This window comes from Anoplopoma fimbria, chromosome 18 (assembly GCF_027596085.1).
Source record: "Anoplopoma fimbria isolate UVic2021 breed Golden Eagle Sablefish chromosome 18, Afim_UVic_2022, whole genome shotgun sequence".
Taxonomy (NCBI): Eukaryota; Metazoa; Chordata; class Actinopteri; order Perciformes; family Anoplopomatidae; genus Anoplopoma; species Anoplopoma fimbria.
The window spans coordinates 13,954,369-13,971,873 of NC_072466.1; the positions used below are offsets into that span (position 1 = coordinate 13,954,369).

At 40.0% G+C, this 17,505-nt stretch overlaps 1 protein-coding gene across 1 annotated transcript in view; it reads left to right on the top strand.

Moving 5' to 3' along the window:
• Nucleotides 1-17,505, top strand: part of lama2 (laminin, alpha 2) — a 168,761-nt gene that overhangs the window by 50,485 nt on the left and 100,771 nt on the right. The window contains exons 9-14 of the mRNA XM_054619092.1: nt 89-267; nt 362-461; nt 916-973; nt 1,904-2,006; nt 2,183-2,323; nt 5,908-6,072. Of these exons, the coding sequence (XP_054475067.1) occupies nt 89-267; nt 362-461; nt 916-973; nt 1,904-2,006; nt 2,183-2,323; nt 5,908-6,072 (746 nt within the window). The remainder of the gene's footprint in view (nt 1-88; nt 268-361; nt 462-915; nt 974-1,903; nt 2,007-2,182; nt 2,324-5,907; nt 6,073-17,505) is intronic.

The following is a 17,505-nucleotide window of genomic DNA, read 5'->3' on the forward strand; positions in this document are numbered from 1 at the left end:
AGTATTTTTGATAGAGAAGGTGGGGAGGGGGGGAGGACTCAACAATCCTATCAATTACAGTGTCAACTCTTTATGCGTGTGTTTTCAGAGTGTAACTGCAACGGCAAGGCAGAGGAGTGCTACTTTAATCAGACAGTAGCAGATCTGTCACTCAGCCTGAACATCCAAGGTCAAAACAGAGGAGGTGGAGTCTGTATCGGTTGCCGTGACAATACGGATGGAATCAACTGTCAGAAATGCGTCGCTGGATTCTACAGACCCGCTGGGGTACGTCATATATGCAAGGCACCTGCGCCTTATTCCAAATTCGGTATTATTAAGTGAGTGTGTGTAAAAATGATTGCTTTCTTCATCCGGCCAGGTGAGCGCCGATGAGGAGAACCCCTGCACCCCCTGCACATGTGACTCACGTGGTTCTATCAGCCAATCATGTGTCGCAGATTCAAGCAAGGCTACGCCCAGTATGCAAATCTACTTTTTAATCTTTCTGTCTGTCCATATGAGTCATCAGTCTTATTCTTTTATGATATTGTTCAATTTTAAATAGTTGACACATACAGAGGCTTTCAGTGAATGCAAGCACACGTTACATGTTTTAATTAATTTGAAAAATAACTTCAACTTCAATAACTCCAACATCGATTCAGTCCTGCCTGATTTCCTATGGGGTTGGGGTCAGTCAAGTCCAGCTGTGTGCACAGAAGCTTCTGTTATTGAAAACTGTCTTTGGCAGAACAGAACAACTATTTATATTAGAGATAATTTTACTCCTCTTTGTAATTTTAATGTTTTTATGTCTAGAATGAGGAGCTATTTTAGGTGCAGCCACTTCAAAGAGATACCAATTCTGTTTCACTCTCACTGTTGTTTAAAAAAAATGTGTGTGTGTATGTTTTGTGTGTGTTTGATTGACAGGTCAGCCAGCAGGGTCATGCCGGTGTAAGGAGGGTTTTGGGGGTCTGCGATGTGACAGGTGAGAGACACACATACGCACACATACACATGTATAGAAAAAGAGACAGACTCATTGTGACAGGTGAGCAGAACCTTTCAGCTGTTGTCTGTTCCAATTAGTGTTTGGAAATTGCCAGAAAGTTTCCCATTAAGATCTTTGATGATTTTTATTAGCACACACACACTTGTTTTTTTACCTTACACAATGTAAAGATATCGTTATTTACACGTTATAAATGCCAGACATACTGTTTCATTTTCTTTTTTGATTTGCATCTTGGATATCACTTCTTTGATATTTTACATACTTTTATTTCTAATGGACCTGAACAAAGCCTGATATCATCAAGAGAACTCTTGTTTTTCCAAACTTGAGGTTAAAATCGCAACCTGTGAATCAAAAGGAATACAAACAACAATAGGAAGAGCTTTTTGTCCGACCTGTAAATCTGTCAACAAGGTGCTTCATCTTAAATTACTCATTGTATTATCATTATTTCTTATTAGTATAATTGCTTTTTGTCCCAACTGCAACTTCCCTGTGGGTCTCATTGAGGTTTATTGTAATCTAATCTAATTTAATAGCTGATGCGACTTTCCCCCCATACTTTTTAATAACCTGCACTCAGATCGGACCAGCTGCATGAGCGTCTTCTTTAAAATCACTTCTTAAAATGCCCTTCAATAGATTCTGCTTAAGGTCCCTTTCGCTCCTAATTAGGGAGTTGTTTCTTTCATACAATATATTTCCCCCGTGATTGTACAAACATGCATGTCACCTGTGGTGCGAGGTCAGCTATTTTCTACAATCTAATGGTTCAGTGTCTGACCCAGGCTGCACACAGCGGTTGTTAAGAGCATTGACCTGTGACCTTCTGGTGACAGGAAAGCCTCTCTAATACTCGTCGCCATCATCTTTAATATAGTTATTAAACTCATTTGTCTCCAGGTGTGCTGTTGGTTATATGGGCTTCCCGTCCTGCCAGCGCTGTAACTGCAGTGTGGAAGGAAGCACCAACGATGACCCATGTGTAACACCCTGCGTGTGCAAGGTATACATACTCACACACTTTAATGCGCTAACCTTTCTAGCCCTGTCATCATTATTTTCACAACATTAATACTGCAATAACATGCTTTGTGCTCATAACGTCAGTTTGAGGGCAGCTCATAAACTGCCTCATATTTTTCTTTTCTCTGTATCTCTTTCTGTCTTTCTCTCCTGCAGGAAAACGTGAGAGGAGAAAATTGTGACCGCTGTAAACTTGGATTCTATAACCTCCACGGTGACAATAGACGTGGCTGCGAAAAATGCTCCTGTATGGGCGTTTCCAGTCAGTGTTCAGCCTCAACATGGACCTATCACAATGTAAGCAATGTTACACACACACACACAGACACGTCAATCAGGATGTCTCTTTATCTGGGTTTTACATATAAACATTGCCACAAAGTTTTTTTGTGAGTCAAAGTTTATTTCAATCCATGAAGATGATGTAAAAATCACATTAATTTAAGCAGATCTGTTTAGCCATTGTGTCTATTTTTTGCATATAGCTAACAACCTAGTTCACTAACAAAGACCACGCTTATCACGAGATAGGTTATGACTGATTTATTACGAATGTGAGTCAGAGGGATGGGTTAGGGAAGGGGTTGGAGGGATGAGGGGATGAAGGGATAAGGGTCGAGGGATGAAGGGGTAGGGGTTGTGGGAAGAAGGGATGAGGGTAAGGGATGGAGGGTAAGGGAAGGAGGGGTGTAGGGTAGAGAAGCAGGGAGGGTAAAGAAGGTTGATGACTGATGGTGGGAGGAGAGCGATGGTGTCCGGTGGCTGGCAGGAACAGGGGGATTGGAGACTCTTGGGTGGGGGCTGTCTCTCCGGAAGGTCAGGTGGCGCAGAGTCCCCCGTTGTTCCTGTAATCCTGTGAAAGAGAGAGAAGGAAGGAGAGAAGAGGGAGAAAGATGAATGGTGAAGAAATAAAAAAGAAATAAAAAAAAAAAAAGGGTTGGGGGGGAGGGATGAGGAAACAGAGTCAAGGAGGAAGTGGATGGATCCGTCATGCTTAAATACTTTGTGCAGAGACAATTAGGTGTTCAGGGCGTGGTCATTGTTCCCGAACTACGTTATTTAAAACTTCATTTATTCCACTTTTTATTTAGACAAACTACATTTGCTGCTAGAAATTTAAATTGCATAATTACCTATCCACCACAGAATTTTTACCCCGAAAGAGTCATCAGTAAGCTATATGTACGTGACAAAAATCATAATTCACATTTTTCGTGATGTGTTTATACCCTTACGGTCATGAACAAATTTGAATGGGGACTTTTTAAAGCAGAAGTCCAACAATGCATTTTTGCTTAAACCAATGGGTTCTCTACCTTTTGTGACTTAAGGCCCACTTCTGATTGTTAAACAAAACTTTTACTGGCACAGTGTTGGCGCATGTCTTTTTAGCTAGCTAACAGTAACAAAACAGGTTTGTCCCTGATGATGTGACGTGATGGGCGTGGTGATATTCAAACTTAACTGGTCCTTGAGATTATGCATTTTAATATGATGTTTTTTATTCATGTGAATTCTTGAGCACATTTAAATATAGAAATAACTATCTTTGAAAATTAAGAACATTCATCTCAGGGCTGCACGGTGGTGTGATGGCTAGCACTGTCGCCTCACTGTCGCCTCACAGCAAGAGCGGCCTTCTGTGTGGAGTTTGCATGTTCTCCCCGTGTCAGCATGGGTTCTCTCAGGGTTCTCCGGCTTCCTCCCACAGTCTAAAGACATGCAGCTTAGATTGATTGAAGACTCTAAATTGCCTGTAGGTGTGCATGTGAGCGTGAGTGGTTGTTTGTCTATATATATGTCGGCCCTGCGAAAGTCTGGCGACCTGTCTAGGGTGTACCCTGCCTTCGCCCAATGACTGAACTGGGATCGGCTCCAGCCCCCCCCGCGACCCTTAACAGAATAAGCTGTAACAGATTTTATCACAGTGTTGACCTTTATATAAAATCAAAAGCTGGACAACTTTTACTGTACATAACCATTCTGTAATAGAAAATAAACTCCACAAAAGAGGCATGGCTTTTAGTTGACGGTACAAGTATGTTTCTCTTATAAACTTTTTGTTTAGTTGGCGTCCATTGTTGACATTTAAAGTTCACTCTGGGGCTTTGAAATATTAGTAAAAACTTTTGTTTTTTGAGCTTTCAATACTACGACATGATTTTCCTCAGTAAGTCAAACGTATCCCTTTTTTTAACACAAGATCCCCTTACTGGAATACATTTGGGCAAGTATGCACCTGGTTTATAGTGGTGGACAATATTAAGCACAAAACTGAACCTCAGAAATTGCACAAAACATAACCCAGCATAATGCAGATTTAATTTAAATGATTTGATATGCTTGTGTACAGCATATGCATAAAGGGAAGAGAATCACTTCACTGATTACCAAAAATAGTTTCTCAGGCGACAGGGAAACTGCTCTTCCACACTGGTGCACCAGTTTGATAAATATCCTCCAGGTGCAGAACACATCTGACACAAGACACAAAATTAAAATAAAAAATCTGGCACACAGTTTTTTGAATAGCAAACTCTAAAGGCAATAGTTAGAAGCAATAGGATATTAAGTGTAAAAGCTGAGACAAATCTTTAACAAATAAACGTGGATGTGTATTGAACACGGTGGAAGTGAGAGTAAAGGGTGAAAATCAGCTGGAATGAGGTGAGAGAAGAAAGAAGAGAAGGAGGGAGGACAAGACTGGTAAGACGAAGGGTGGAGACAAGACAAGATGCAAGGAGGAGGAGAGAGGTGAAAAGAGGAAAACAGTTTTTGACTGACAGGCGGGGTGGGAGAGGAGGGGAGAGGAGACGTTGACAGGATGACAGCTCTGATTTAGACACCGATAGTGCGTGTGCGTGTGTGTGTGTTCAAAAGGGGAAGCCAAGGTCAGGTTAATTGCAACGACAGATGTGTGTCTGGCTGTTTCTGGTTCACACACACACACACACACACACACACACACACACACACACACACACACACACACACACACACACACACACACACACACACACACACACACACACACACACACACACACACACACACACACACACTATCCTTCAGGAAAAATATCTTTCTAGGTGTCAGTTGCAAGACTTCCTGGCTGAAATGTGACTTATGTACAAAACCTTTGAACAAATTTTGACATTTTTGTTGTCATTACCTTTCCTTACGATCGATTGGGACCTTAAACTACCCCAAAATGTAGTATTTTAAGAATGAAAAAACTATTCTGGCACAACCATAACAAAACGCTGTTATAGATGTGGATATTAGTCAATATACAGTCAGCTTAGATTTGTGGAGCTTAAAAAATAAGGTGAATTTAAGTTTAGGTTTATGAAAAACAGTCGAAAAAATGTATATATTATAGAACAGGAGGAATGCGGATAGCGGAGTGACACATCTACTTAATCAGCAAAGACTTTGTTATAGGCAGCAGCAAATGACCCCCAGTTGGGCATTATGAGTAAAGCTTGACAGATTTTTAAAGTCTATCCACATTAAACATGACTAATTGGCGTTCATATGTTCACTGTCAAATGTGACTGATCTGCTGACAGTAAAGACAACTTCTGTGCTCGACAAGCATTAATCTGAATTTAACCATGAAGGTCAGTTCTGTTTGAAACTCTCATTCATATAAATTGTTTCCTTGATTACTATATTTTACATCTCTACATGACTCACTTGCTGTGTAAGTGAATGGCAGCAGTGTTGCTGAAAACCTTCCCTAACAAGTTGAAAGCCAGCTCCTCGTTGAAGCCGACACTTTTCTACAACAGGGAATGAACAAAAAAACGGTTGTTTTCTCAGTAGATGGAGCTGAAAGTGAATCTTTAACTACTTCTTCCTGAATCTTGTTTTTGTAGGAGACCACTCTGACAGGATGGCACCTGCTTGGAGAAACAGGGGAAAGAGTGTGGTCCGTTCACAGACAGACACCTCCGTATCTCAGCGTCCGACACTCAGATGTTGTGAATGATCTTGGCCCCGCCTACTACTGGAACGCACCTGGTCTTTACCTGGGAAACAAGGTCAGATGTAGATACACACTCATATATGTTAAAGCATTCTTAGCATATTTAATTGGACTTTAGCAGTTGTACTTTACTCAACAGCTCCCATGTGTTAATGTTTGTAATTGTACGAGTTCAAGGCTCGTAATCAAGGATGGGTTTTTATTTTATTACACAGTTTTTCACATGTTCATTTTCCTGTACAGTTCAGACCTACACTGACAACTCGGTGATATGATGAGACAAAGAGAATTATATAAATCTCAGTTAATTACTCCTGTGATTATGTCTGTACTTGGTGAGATTACAACAATTTCTACCACTACAAGGGTATTTAAAAGTATTACTACTATAATAAAAATACATGCATAGAATTCAGTCAAAGACTTCTCTGCAGCGCGACAATATTTCATTTAGAGTAGTATTTTGAAACACATTTTGCCTTTAACTCAATACTGCACCATATTGGCCATATCGGGATAACATTTAAACATTTTCTTCATCCCTACACAAAGCGATGCCTCAAAATAACTATAGAAGTGAGTAACACCTCACAAACACAGTTTCAACATAAATTATCTTTTCAAACATGACCTGTTTTTCAGACTGTTTGTACTGGATTGTATTAGATTTGTGAGATGTTCCTGTTGTTGCTTCCATTTCCTGTAAATTATATCACTGTCGTCCTATAGAAAGTATGATTTGAATATATATTGTATCTAGTGTACAACAATGCATATTGATCCCTGATTTTTTTTTACTGTAAAACGCAATTTCAATTGCGACTGCTTTGGACTTGGATATGGTGAGAAACAAAGCCTTTTTGCAGTTTTTGTTATAATTCCAGACCGTACAAAGTTACAATAGTAAATCAGTTGAGCAGTTCTGTGTTGTTACAATCTGATTACACTCATAACACAAAGGTGAGAATCTGACTGTCTTAGTATTTTACTGCTAACTGGCTCACATCTCGACATTAGCACTTTCTACCATTTGATTCTAATTACCACGTTGACGGAGAAAATAAAAAGCAGATCCATATTATGATCTAAAAGTAAATGGCTCTGGATGTGAGTCTGGTGAGAAAGTATCCTGCTGGGATGTTCACCTCCCTCCCTCCCAGCCCTGCTTCTCCGTATCGGCTCCTGCTAATGTCGACCGTTTGAATTTTGAGCTGTGGTTTTTTTCCTTGGCCGTGATTAGACTTTATCACTCCAGCTGGCAAATAGCTGCAGTCCATGTTTCTGAAGTCGAGTTGTTGCCCTACTACAACAACAGACTGACTGTGATGTTTGTCTGGGTGTCATGGCTTAGAGGAATATACCACAGAATTTCATTACTTTGCACCCTGCAGGCCTAGCTTGTCATCTCACTTCTTTGTCTGATCCTCCCTCCCTCCCTCCCTCCCTCTAACCATCCCTCCATCCCTGCTTCTTTTCATTGGTCTGCTTCTCTAACTCTCACTCCATCTCTCCAGGACTCCCATTTTTCACCTCCCTGTTCCTAAATCATCTCTCTCTACTTCCCCAAAGCTTTCTTCACTCCTTTTTTTTCTTCTGTATCACCCTCGCTCGCTTTGTGTCTCTCAGGGTAAACAGTGTTTCGCCTGTTGAACTCGATAATCAACTGTTTTTCTCTTAGCGCGCGCACACACACACACACACACACACACACACACACACACACACACACACACACACACACACACACACACACACACACACACACACTCATGCGCACACACAAACTGAAACACAAATTCTCAGTCGAGCACACACTCGCACACACGAACCTCACACACACTCCCAGGCCTATATAAGTCAGATAATGATGTGTTTTGGTGGCATTAGGGACAGCGGAGCAGAACCGAATGCCTCCAAACATGGGAAACAAACAAATTACCAATGTGTTTGTGTGTGTGTGTGTGTGTGTGTGTGTGTGTGTGTGTGTGTGTGTGTGTGTGTGTGTGTGTGTATGTGCACACGCATGTCTGTGTGTGAGATCGCTAGGAGCAGTGTGCGAGTACTGTATGAAAGCGATTCTTTGCTTCAATCTCTGATCGTGTTACAGAGATAGATGCTATGTGATTTGACTATGCGACTCGTTCACAGACACACACACACACACACACACACACACACACACACACACACACACACACACACACACACACACACACACACACACGCATCCATCGTGTTAGTGTGTATCATTGGAAGTGACAGGCTGTGTGTGTAATGACAAGCTAGCAGTGGATATATAAGAGAATAAATGTGTGTGATAACGTTCTTAATTCTCGCGCATGGCCTCCTGTACAATTAATGCCAAAGATGCTCATTGGCCCATGAGTGCGCTCTGTGGATGCTCATTGGTCCAGAAGCATGTTCCACTGATGCTCATTGGGTCTTTTATCGCCTGTGTAGGTCCAGGGACTGCTCATATACAAGGATAGCCATTACTATTATTAAAGCGTGTTCTGTTAAAAGAATATCTTTTCTGGTTTACTTGGCAGCGTAAGTAGGGATCAGCGGGAAGAGCCAAATATAAACTTATGATGTTGTAACTATGAGAGTGGAGTGTTGTTTTTAATGAAGTGCGTTGAGTGTTTAAAACTTGTTTTCAAGACATTTTGGTGACACTTCTACTTTAAGACTGTTCGCTTTTGGGAATATCAGGCAGACACTTTGAACTGACTCCAAACTCAAACTGTTACAAATAAATCAGCTCATATATATATTTGTTAACAGAAGGTAAAACATTAATATGTGATAGAGGCTGCTCTTGATGAACCTACAGAGTATTATCGCCTGACTAGGCCAAGTTCTAAGCATTTTAACTCCTCACCTAATATTTTTGGAGATTAGTTGATGCTACTTGACAACAGCTCGAACCTAGGGGAAATTTTGTACATTTTAAGTAAAATGCATCAATCTGGTGGACTTTGAGAGCAAAATAAGGAGGATAGATCTATTAACTACTTTGTACTCTTGTAAATAGGTTTGTGGTCTAGTAAATAATTTAATCATCAAAAAATTGTTTCTATAGATATGAATGTTGTTGACACAGAAAAATAGTCACAACCACAAAGCATTGTAAACAAGATGGGGTTTCGAGTGTTTTGAAGTGTTTCGAGACACTGACCCAGCAGGGAGAGATGATGTTTGACGAGTTAAGAGTGAGAATGTGATGGGAGAGAATGCGCAGTGAACATTCCAAGTTACGGTCCCCGGAAGCAGCGAAGTTTGGGAGAGGGGTCCTCTAAAGCTCAAGGCCTGAGTCTAAAGCCACCTTCAGGCCTGGCTTTTCCAAGCCGAACTAGGTCTGGTCACGGCGGAAGTCCGCTTGCCGAGTGCCGACGTCGGGTAGATGGTCCTATGAGGGGATCCTCCCACACAAAAGATCTGTCCTTGACCAGCTGAGCAAATCCCCCAGACAGACTGTGCTGACCTCACCAGTTGGGAAGTGCAAAAATATTTTCAGTTCATTATGAAACCGTTGCGGCAGTAATGGGGAAACATTGATGGTCCAAATGTTGTTGTAGAACCACTCTGATGAGACATATCTGAGAAAGATGCTGTGTATTTAAACCTTTTTCAAACAGTTAACTTGTCAGAAGTCAACATGCTAAAGAAAATATCGACAATTAGCAACTTTGTCAGCCTTCAAAAGCAGTCAAATCCTAACCTCCTTGTATCCATCTTGTACCCAGATTAACCACCAGATTCACAATCAGATCAAAAGCTCAAAAACAAGAAATGCTCATCATTTGGAGAAAGAGTGACAAGGATTGATTGAAAGACAGCGGATGGGGAGGTTGAAACAGGGAGATAAAGGGGATGATGGATAAACCTCGAAAGAGGAGACCCATCCTCTGCTGACAGCTGATGAAAGAAAACTCAAAATATGTCAGACAGACATACACAAACACTGCTCAGCTTTTGCTACATTCAATCTTCACTCCTTCTCTATCTCTGCCTCCACCTTCTCCAACTTTTTTCTTACCATATTATACTTTTCTGGTCTGTCTTGTCTTCTATATTGTCCTGCGAAGAAGAAGCAATAGAAAATAATAATCCTTTACAAGGAGAACCTGTAACAGGTGTAAACTTGAGGCAGAAATGTGTTCAGAAAATGTCCTGGTTTCACCTTGGTTATAGAGGTTTACAAAGTTGTGATTGATTAAATCTGAAGTCTTAAAAGTGTTTCTGTGAAATACTTCTGTGGAAGAAAATTCTCTGTTTTTTTGCCAAATACACAAGAGGAACATCAGTTTTCACCAAGCAGCTAAGCTGTGACTTATGAGAGAGAAAATGTGTGTAGAGGAGTTTGTGTATAGTGCCACTCCTAATCTGGTCTTGATTGCTTGAGATGGATTTCCCTTCACGTTACCTCACTTTCTTCTCCCCCTCCGTCTTCTTTTTTTTCCCACTTACATGGCTGAAAAAGTGCCTTTTACACCAATCACAGTGGATTTGTTCCAGTTTTCATCAACCAAATAATTTGGTGTCATACACATTTCAGTTCCTGGAAAGTGTGTGCAAAGCTCCACCCAGCAATCCGGTGGCTTATAAAAAAAGAAAAGAAAATCATTACACCTGTTTTTTTTATTTTATTTCCAGTAATACAACATAAACGATCATTGCAATCGTGTTTCACTGTACAAAAACAATACTAAAACAGATTAATGTCAAACAAAATATTCAATGTAGTGCTTGTGTCTGGAAATGAAGACTATATTTTTGTTAATATTCTAGCATTCTGTTGCTTTTTCTCAGGAACATTACCCTTGTTGCTCGTGATAACTGTCAACGTGTGTGAAGTAATAATGGCAAAGTGTAGACGAGTCCCGGTTTGTGCCATAAAGCTTAGATTGTGCTGTAATGCAATTCGTTTCATTTCCAAAAAGTCTAACCTGGCAGTGTGTGGAGGCTGATAGAGACCGAAGGTGTTGTGTTTACAGTCACACAATTATCCCAATGTCTTATCTTAGCCTGAGTGGTGGATCTGCACTGACTGTATTGAATATACATTTTGCCATTGTTTGTCACTAAGAGTTCTGATACACAGCTAGCTGCTGGAGTTGACTTTCAAGAGTCAGCGAGCCGTGGGAGTGCAGAACAATAATTGATCAGCTCTTGGAGACTGGAAGCAAATAAGTGAGCTGCTCTTAGTCATCTTCCTGGATGTGACATGCATGCAGAGTTTCAGTCCAGCTAACCTTTTCTCTGCCACCAGCAGGGATAATTATCAATTCATAGTCCTGCACATAAGTACCTCAAAATTCAACAATGCCTTCTGATACATGAATATACGGTTCTGTGCTTTTTCTACTAAAAGAATAAAGCATGTAAAAAAGTCTGCCATAAAATGTATTACATTGAAACGTCCCTTATTTGAACCATATCTACGTAGAAATGCATATCGTAACCTAAACTAAACCACTTTTACCTAATCCTAATCAAAGCATTGTGACCCAAACCTCACCAATAAGTACATAAGGGAAAATGTATATATGTGCACAACTGTATGTATGTGCCCATGTGTCTATTTGCCTAATCAAGAACATCATCAGCCCTCCACTTCTTGCCCTTCAGATCCTCTTAAGACACTAAACTGAGTCAAGAGCGTCCTGCTGACAACTGATCAGCCTCATTCCTATCTGCCAGCGCCCACTCATGGTTCATACCCCCTGACTGACCCCCTACCAAACACACTGCAAACAACAAAAGAGGACCCCTTGGCTCTGTGTTATTCTAGAGTCCAAAGCAAGTACATCAACCTCTACTGTGTGCAAGCAGGACCATACCACAGCTGCCAAAACATTCTCCCCGGGGAAACTGCAGAGGAATACCAAGTGTGTGAAGAATACCTGCAAGTGTTACAGGCTTTAGAGGTATTTCTCTTAAGCGTTGTAATTTAAAGGGCACTTTTTCAGTGCTTGTGCACAACCATATGGTAATCTGGAGTGCCTTTTTTGCAGGCTGCCTAAATCTGAAAACAGAAATCGCATGGCCTCTTCAAGGTGGGACTGTTTCGCCATTCTTCCACCTTGCTGTTCTATATGAAGGGTACAGAGGCAGAAAAAAAAAGGGCCAGAGAAAAGCTGTTGTGTTATATGTCACTACTCTTTAAATCCTGTGACGTGCCATCAGAAATCACACACATTGTTTGGTTTAATGTGAAAAGGGTAGTTTACAGCAGCATTGTGGAATCTCTGTGTGATTCCAAAAGCCATTCAGATTTGGCTCCCCTTCCTATGTCCCCCCCATCTGAATATTTCCACCTACGGCTTGAGAACTACCTTTGCAAAGGTGCGCCATATTTAAAAAAAAAAAAATCCAAGCAGACTTGCAAGAACCTGCAGAAGGAACTACATTTTTTATTCATGTTTTCATTGTTTTTGTCTATTTAAAGTCTATGCTTTTGTCACGAATACTGATGTACGGCACATTTACATTACCCTGTTGGTTGACCAATCCGGCCTGCAACTCCTTTCTGAGAGCAATCCTGGATGCCATGGGTAAGTGAAAAACCTCATGGATGCAGTGCCCCTTTACACCAGGAGAAAACCTGAAAGCACAATTTGCCTCAAGGTCAGAAGGTCAGTTTGGTTGTATGTTGTTGAGCATTGCACTGTCTATTGGTCCACCTGGAGCCAATCTGACCCTACTGCTAGAAACAACAACAGTCTGTGTGTGTGTGTGTGTGTGTGTGTGTGTGTGTGTGTGTGTGTGTGTGTGTGTGTGTGTGTGTGTGTGTGTGTGTGTGTGTGTAACCGGTAGATAAATAGAGTGAAAACTCCCAATACCACTTGCACACAACCACAGGCATCATAAAGGCCACCTGTGTGTGTGTGTGTGTGTTGTTTTATATTTCTAAGTTTCTCTGTGTGTCTTTGTTGTCCTGTGTATGTCTGCACACCTGCATGTGTATGTTTGTGTGTGTCATCTTCAGGCTAGTTTGTTTTCTGAAGCCTTTGTGACAATCTGGTTTTCATTTCCTGAAGGATGATTTCCTTTGTCCCCCTCTCTCTCGGCCCAATCTCCTGAAGAGAGCGTCCGTTGCTTTTGTGCTCCGAAAACTGACAGCAAGCAGGCGTACCAATGCAGATTGGCAAACACATTTCTCTGAAGAAACTAGCATGTGGTAGGCACAACAGAAAGTTGCATACTAATAGCTTTTACTTTTACTAAGTTTTGCCACTACTTCTGCCGATAAGTGATGTGTTTCATTTTAGTACTAGCATTTTCTACATCTCCAAAGTTCTAATTATCTAATTAATTAATTAATTAATCTAGTTATCAAAGCCATACGATCACGTCCATCCAGAAAACGTTTTATTTCTGAGAAGGATTGTTTTATGCGTTGATGAAAAACTACTTATAAGGTAGAAAGACGTTTTCAATTGAGCTGCAATGTTCTTCGTTGTCCTTGGAAACAACATAACAATCTCACCTCAATGTCTATTTATTAGCTATTGTAGATCTTTGGGTCGCCACGGTCATTGTTATGTAATGGACATTTTATTATTTTTTCTTCTGAGCCATTTAAGGAATTCCTATCCATAAATCATGAGACTCAACTTTGAAGCTAACATGGATAAGATGTCCTTAAAATGCCAAGGAGTAAAATGGAGTTCCAGGAATGCTAATTTTGCAAGTACTATGTTATTTTTCTAATAGCAGTTTCAAAACGTGTTGTAAAAGTGTATATATCTACCAAAAATCAGTCACGCCTACTCATGGAAAGAAAACTTCAGTGAGATACACTATGGTTCACAGGTAGAAAAAAAAAAGATGTTCTTTGCAGAAAGTCAAGCAGAAATGTGACCTTTTTGCAATAACAACAATATTAATAACAGGACTGACTAACACTTGTAGTTGATTAAAATGCTCTGACTTGGTTATTTACAGTTTTGGAAAAGTTATATTACATAAGGACTCTGGTGCGAACCCTGGAGGAGGACAGAGGTCGATAGTGACTCATTTTCACACCTCTTCTCGCTCCATGCTAAATCTCATAACTTTAACTCCCCTCAATTAGTCTCTCCTACTGTCCTGCTGCCATATTTATTTATTTTTTTTACTTTTCTCTCCCGTTTCTGCCTGCCTCCTCCTAATCTTTTCAATTCTCTTATTTCCAGTCCCTCCCTCTCTCCTCCTCTGGGTGTCACTTATAAGCAGTAGCAATGAGGATACTAACATTTAACATATACAGTATTTATCAAATTTGCATTGAAGCATGCAAAAAAACTACAGGACCTCTAAAGCACAGGTTTCCCATCAATTATTCAGTTCAATATATATATATTCTTTTTCTTCAGTAAATATTGCCGTTGTGATATTGGATTATTTTGCTTTTCTTGCCCCCACATAGTCATTTGAATGACTTGTATTAACTCAAATACTCATGGCCATCACAAAAATGTTCTTTAATGAAGATTGTGTCAGGTTCTTGATTAGGGTTTTACCAGAGAGGATTATGCCTTGATTGTCTCATTCTGCCCACTGATAGAGTTAATAACAAGCTTATGGAGCTCTCAGGGGGATCGGACTGATCTATTGTAGCTCTGTGGCTGAGTGTTTATTGTGCCTTTCTTTCTACTCCCCATAATTCCCCTCTCTTCTCCCATAATTTCCCTCTCTTGCTGTGCTATTTTGCTGGTCTTTTCTCTTTCTCTTTCCTGTATTGTATTTATTTTATTCCCTATCCCCCAAAGGTAGAGATGGGTCATTAGGTTGCCATGACAAAAGCTTTGATTATTGTCCAGGTTGAGTGGATGGCGTCAGAGAAATGGGTTTTCTGAAAAAGAAATAAATTGCTAAATTCAGGTGTGATAAGTGGAAAGAGACTCTTCCACAAAAGTAGCACAGGTTCCATCAGTTACAAGTGTTCTTGAGAATACACAAGACAAGCCTTTTTCTTCTACTTTTTAATTCCTACGCCGCTAGGTGGTTACTGAACACAACAACAGAAAAAATACAAACAAGGATGAAAACATGCACATCAATCTTTTTATGTAAGACCTCTAAGCACTTACAGACCTAAAACCACCACTTCCCAGACTCATCGGACATAAGGGGGTCTTAGGGGTCTCGAGATATATATCGAATAGGAAAGAAGAACAAAAACTCTATTTCTTCTTCAGAATTATCTTTTGTAAAATGTATATATCTTACTTACATTCTTGTGAAACCCAGTGTAGACTCTATAACAATGTTCAAAAGATATACATTTAGGAGGGAAGTCACTCTTTAACTGCTCACAGTTCAAAGCAGCCTGTGAAAAGGTGTTGCTAGTAGACTTTGCTCCATATTAATAGGTCACAAGACAAAAGGGCTGAGAATGACTGCTACAGTTGGACAAGTGAAAATGAAACAGGTTCATATTCAGTGGGTTTTTTTTAACCTTTACCCATAAACATGTTCATATCAACAAAGGAAAAAAACTTTTTATGCAAGACCTCTTTATTAAAGCACCTATAGACCTCAACCTTTAGGTGTTTTTATCTGGATTTTATTTATACCAGCTAGATTTTTACTCAACTCTGCACAAAGTGTTTTGGTTTTTCAACTAATTGTTTGTTGGTCTGCTTTAGTCGAGTCTTACCACTCTCATTACCCTTATTTCTAGCTGCAGCGGCAAACTGTTTTCAACATCAAATCTCTAAAAACCTTCTGGACTCTACCCATCCAGCATCAAGCAGCGGACGGGCAAAGTTAGCAGCTATCTGGTGAACAGAGTAGAGCATTTAGCAACTAAGGAGACAGATATTTCTGTCAGGATGTGGTGGAGACCAAAGCAAAGCTAAAAGAGTGAATTTTGGACAAAAAATCGCCATGTGTCTGGAAACAGAGCTCCTAATGAATGTTAATGTTGTTCCCTGTGTTTGGACATAGAAAAATGCAACTGTTTGCTAACACATTTGTTGTATTCACAGCCTTTTTTTTTCTTTAGTTAAAGGGCTAAAGACTTTTAATACGCATACAGATATATTTAGTTATATTAACTGTAATACAAATATATATTACCAAAATGTATCGAGGATTATGGTAAAGATATGCTCCATTGTCACAAAACATGTCATATTTTGCACAATGTTTGCTGTTTCACAAACACTGCAGCTCTGGAAAGTGTCTGTAATACATCTTTTGCTTCCAAACCTATACAGTTATTTTCTGTATATGAGACTTACTCTTAGTGTGAATCAAAGTCCAGTGTGTGTGAGTGCAGAGAAACCAATGGTGATGGAGGTGGAGAAGCACAAGTGTCAGATATGTGTAAACTGCGTAGTGTGGGTTTAAACCACGATTTTACTGTCTTCTGGAGTCCAAATTAGCAAATGGGGTTAGATGAAAAATAAGTGTTAGTCAATAAAACGTCCACCCAAGTACACACGTCTACTATGGTGTGTGTGTGTATTTTCAGTCAGCTGTGAAATAGGTGATTCCTCCTCCTGGTTTAAGGACCAAGAGTAATGATGTAGAATGGAGAAGGTTTATAGAGGCATTAAGCCCACCTCTTACTCCCTCTATCTCTCTCTCTCTCTCGGTCTGTCTGTCTCTGGCTCTATTTCTTCCTCTCCCTCCCCCTCTTCCTCAGTGTCCCCTCTCTGTGTTTTTATGGTGGCATTATTATTTCGCTCTCCCACCCATTACTGTTCAGGTTGGAGCAGAATAATAAATTTCAGGATCATGCCGAGGCAGCACTTCTCCAGCGGAAGCTCATTCTGTGGACTCGACAGAAACACTGCACCGAAACACACATGACAACAAAGATTGTTGTATATTCTCGTTCTCTCTACTTTTGAAACATTTTTAGGGAAACACGTTCATTAGTAGAAGCAGTTGTTGTTGTGGTTTTGTGTTTCTTTTTAAGTAGTTGGTACATTAGTGCTGCTGCCTTCACATAGGTCATAAATAATCTGTGTAAATGTGATGCTTTTGTCACATTCATATCACAAAATATCTACAAAATCAAACAGTGGTTAATTTCATGCAGTACGTACAATTCAAACTTAAAAAACTAAAATATTTTGGAACAAAATATAATAAATATAATAAAATGTAGTTTCCCATTACGATTTCAGATACTTTTTTTGACTAGCCAGTATGCTTGCTGCAAAAAGCGTCTCAGAAAGTTCTTAAAAACATGACACGTTTGTAAAATACTCTGAATGGGCCAAAGCCTTTGAGTATGCACAGGTGGTCAGTCAACTTGGCTGTACATTAGCTCCCATTTTGGGAATATATATTAATATATAATAACATTATAATATTACGTGATTACATATGTTGCAAACTAGTAAATAAGGAAGTTTTCTTGCAAACAAACTCTCCTTGGTTTCTTGGTTTCTTTTGGTTTCACTTGCGTTCTTAATCCTCACATGCCTACTGCTTGTAAGGAGTGTAGCAAATATGGATCCATCCTACTTTATAGTGAGACTGTCAC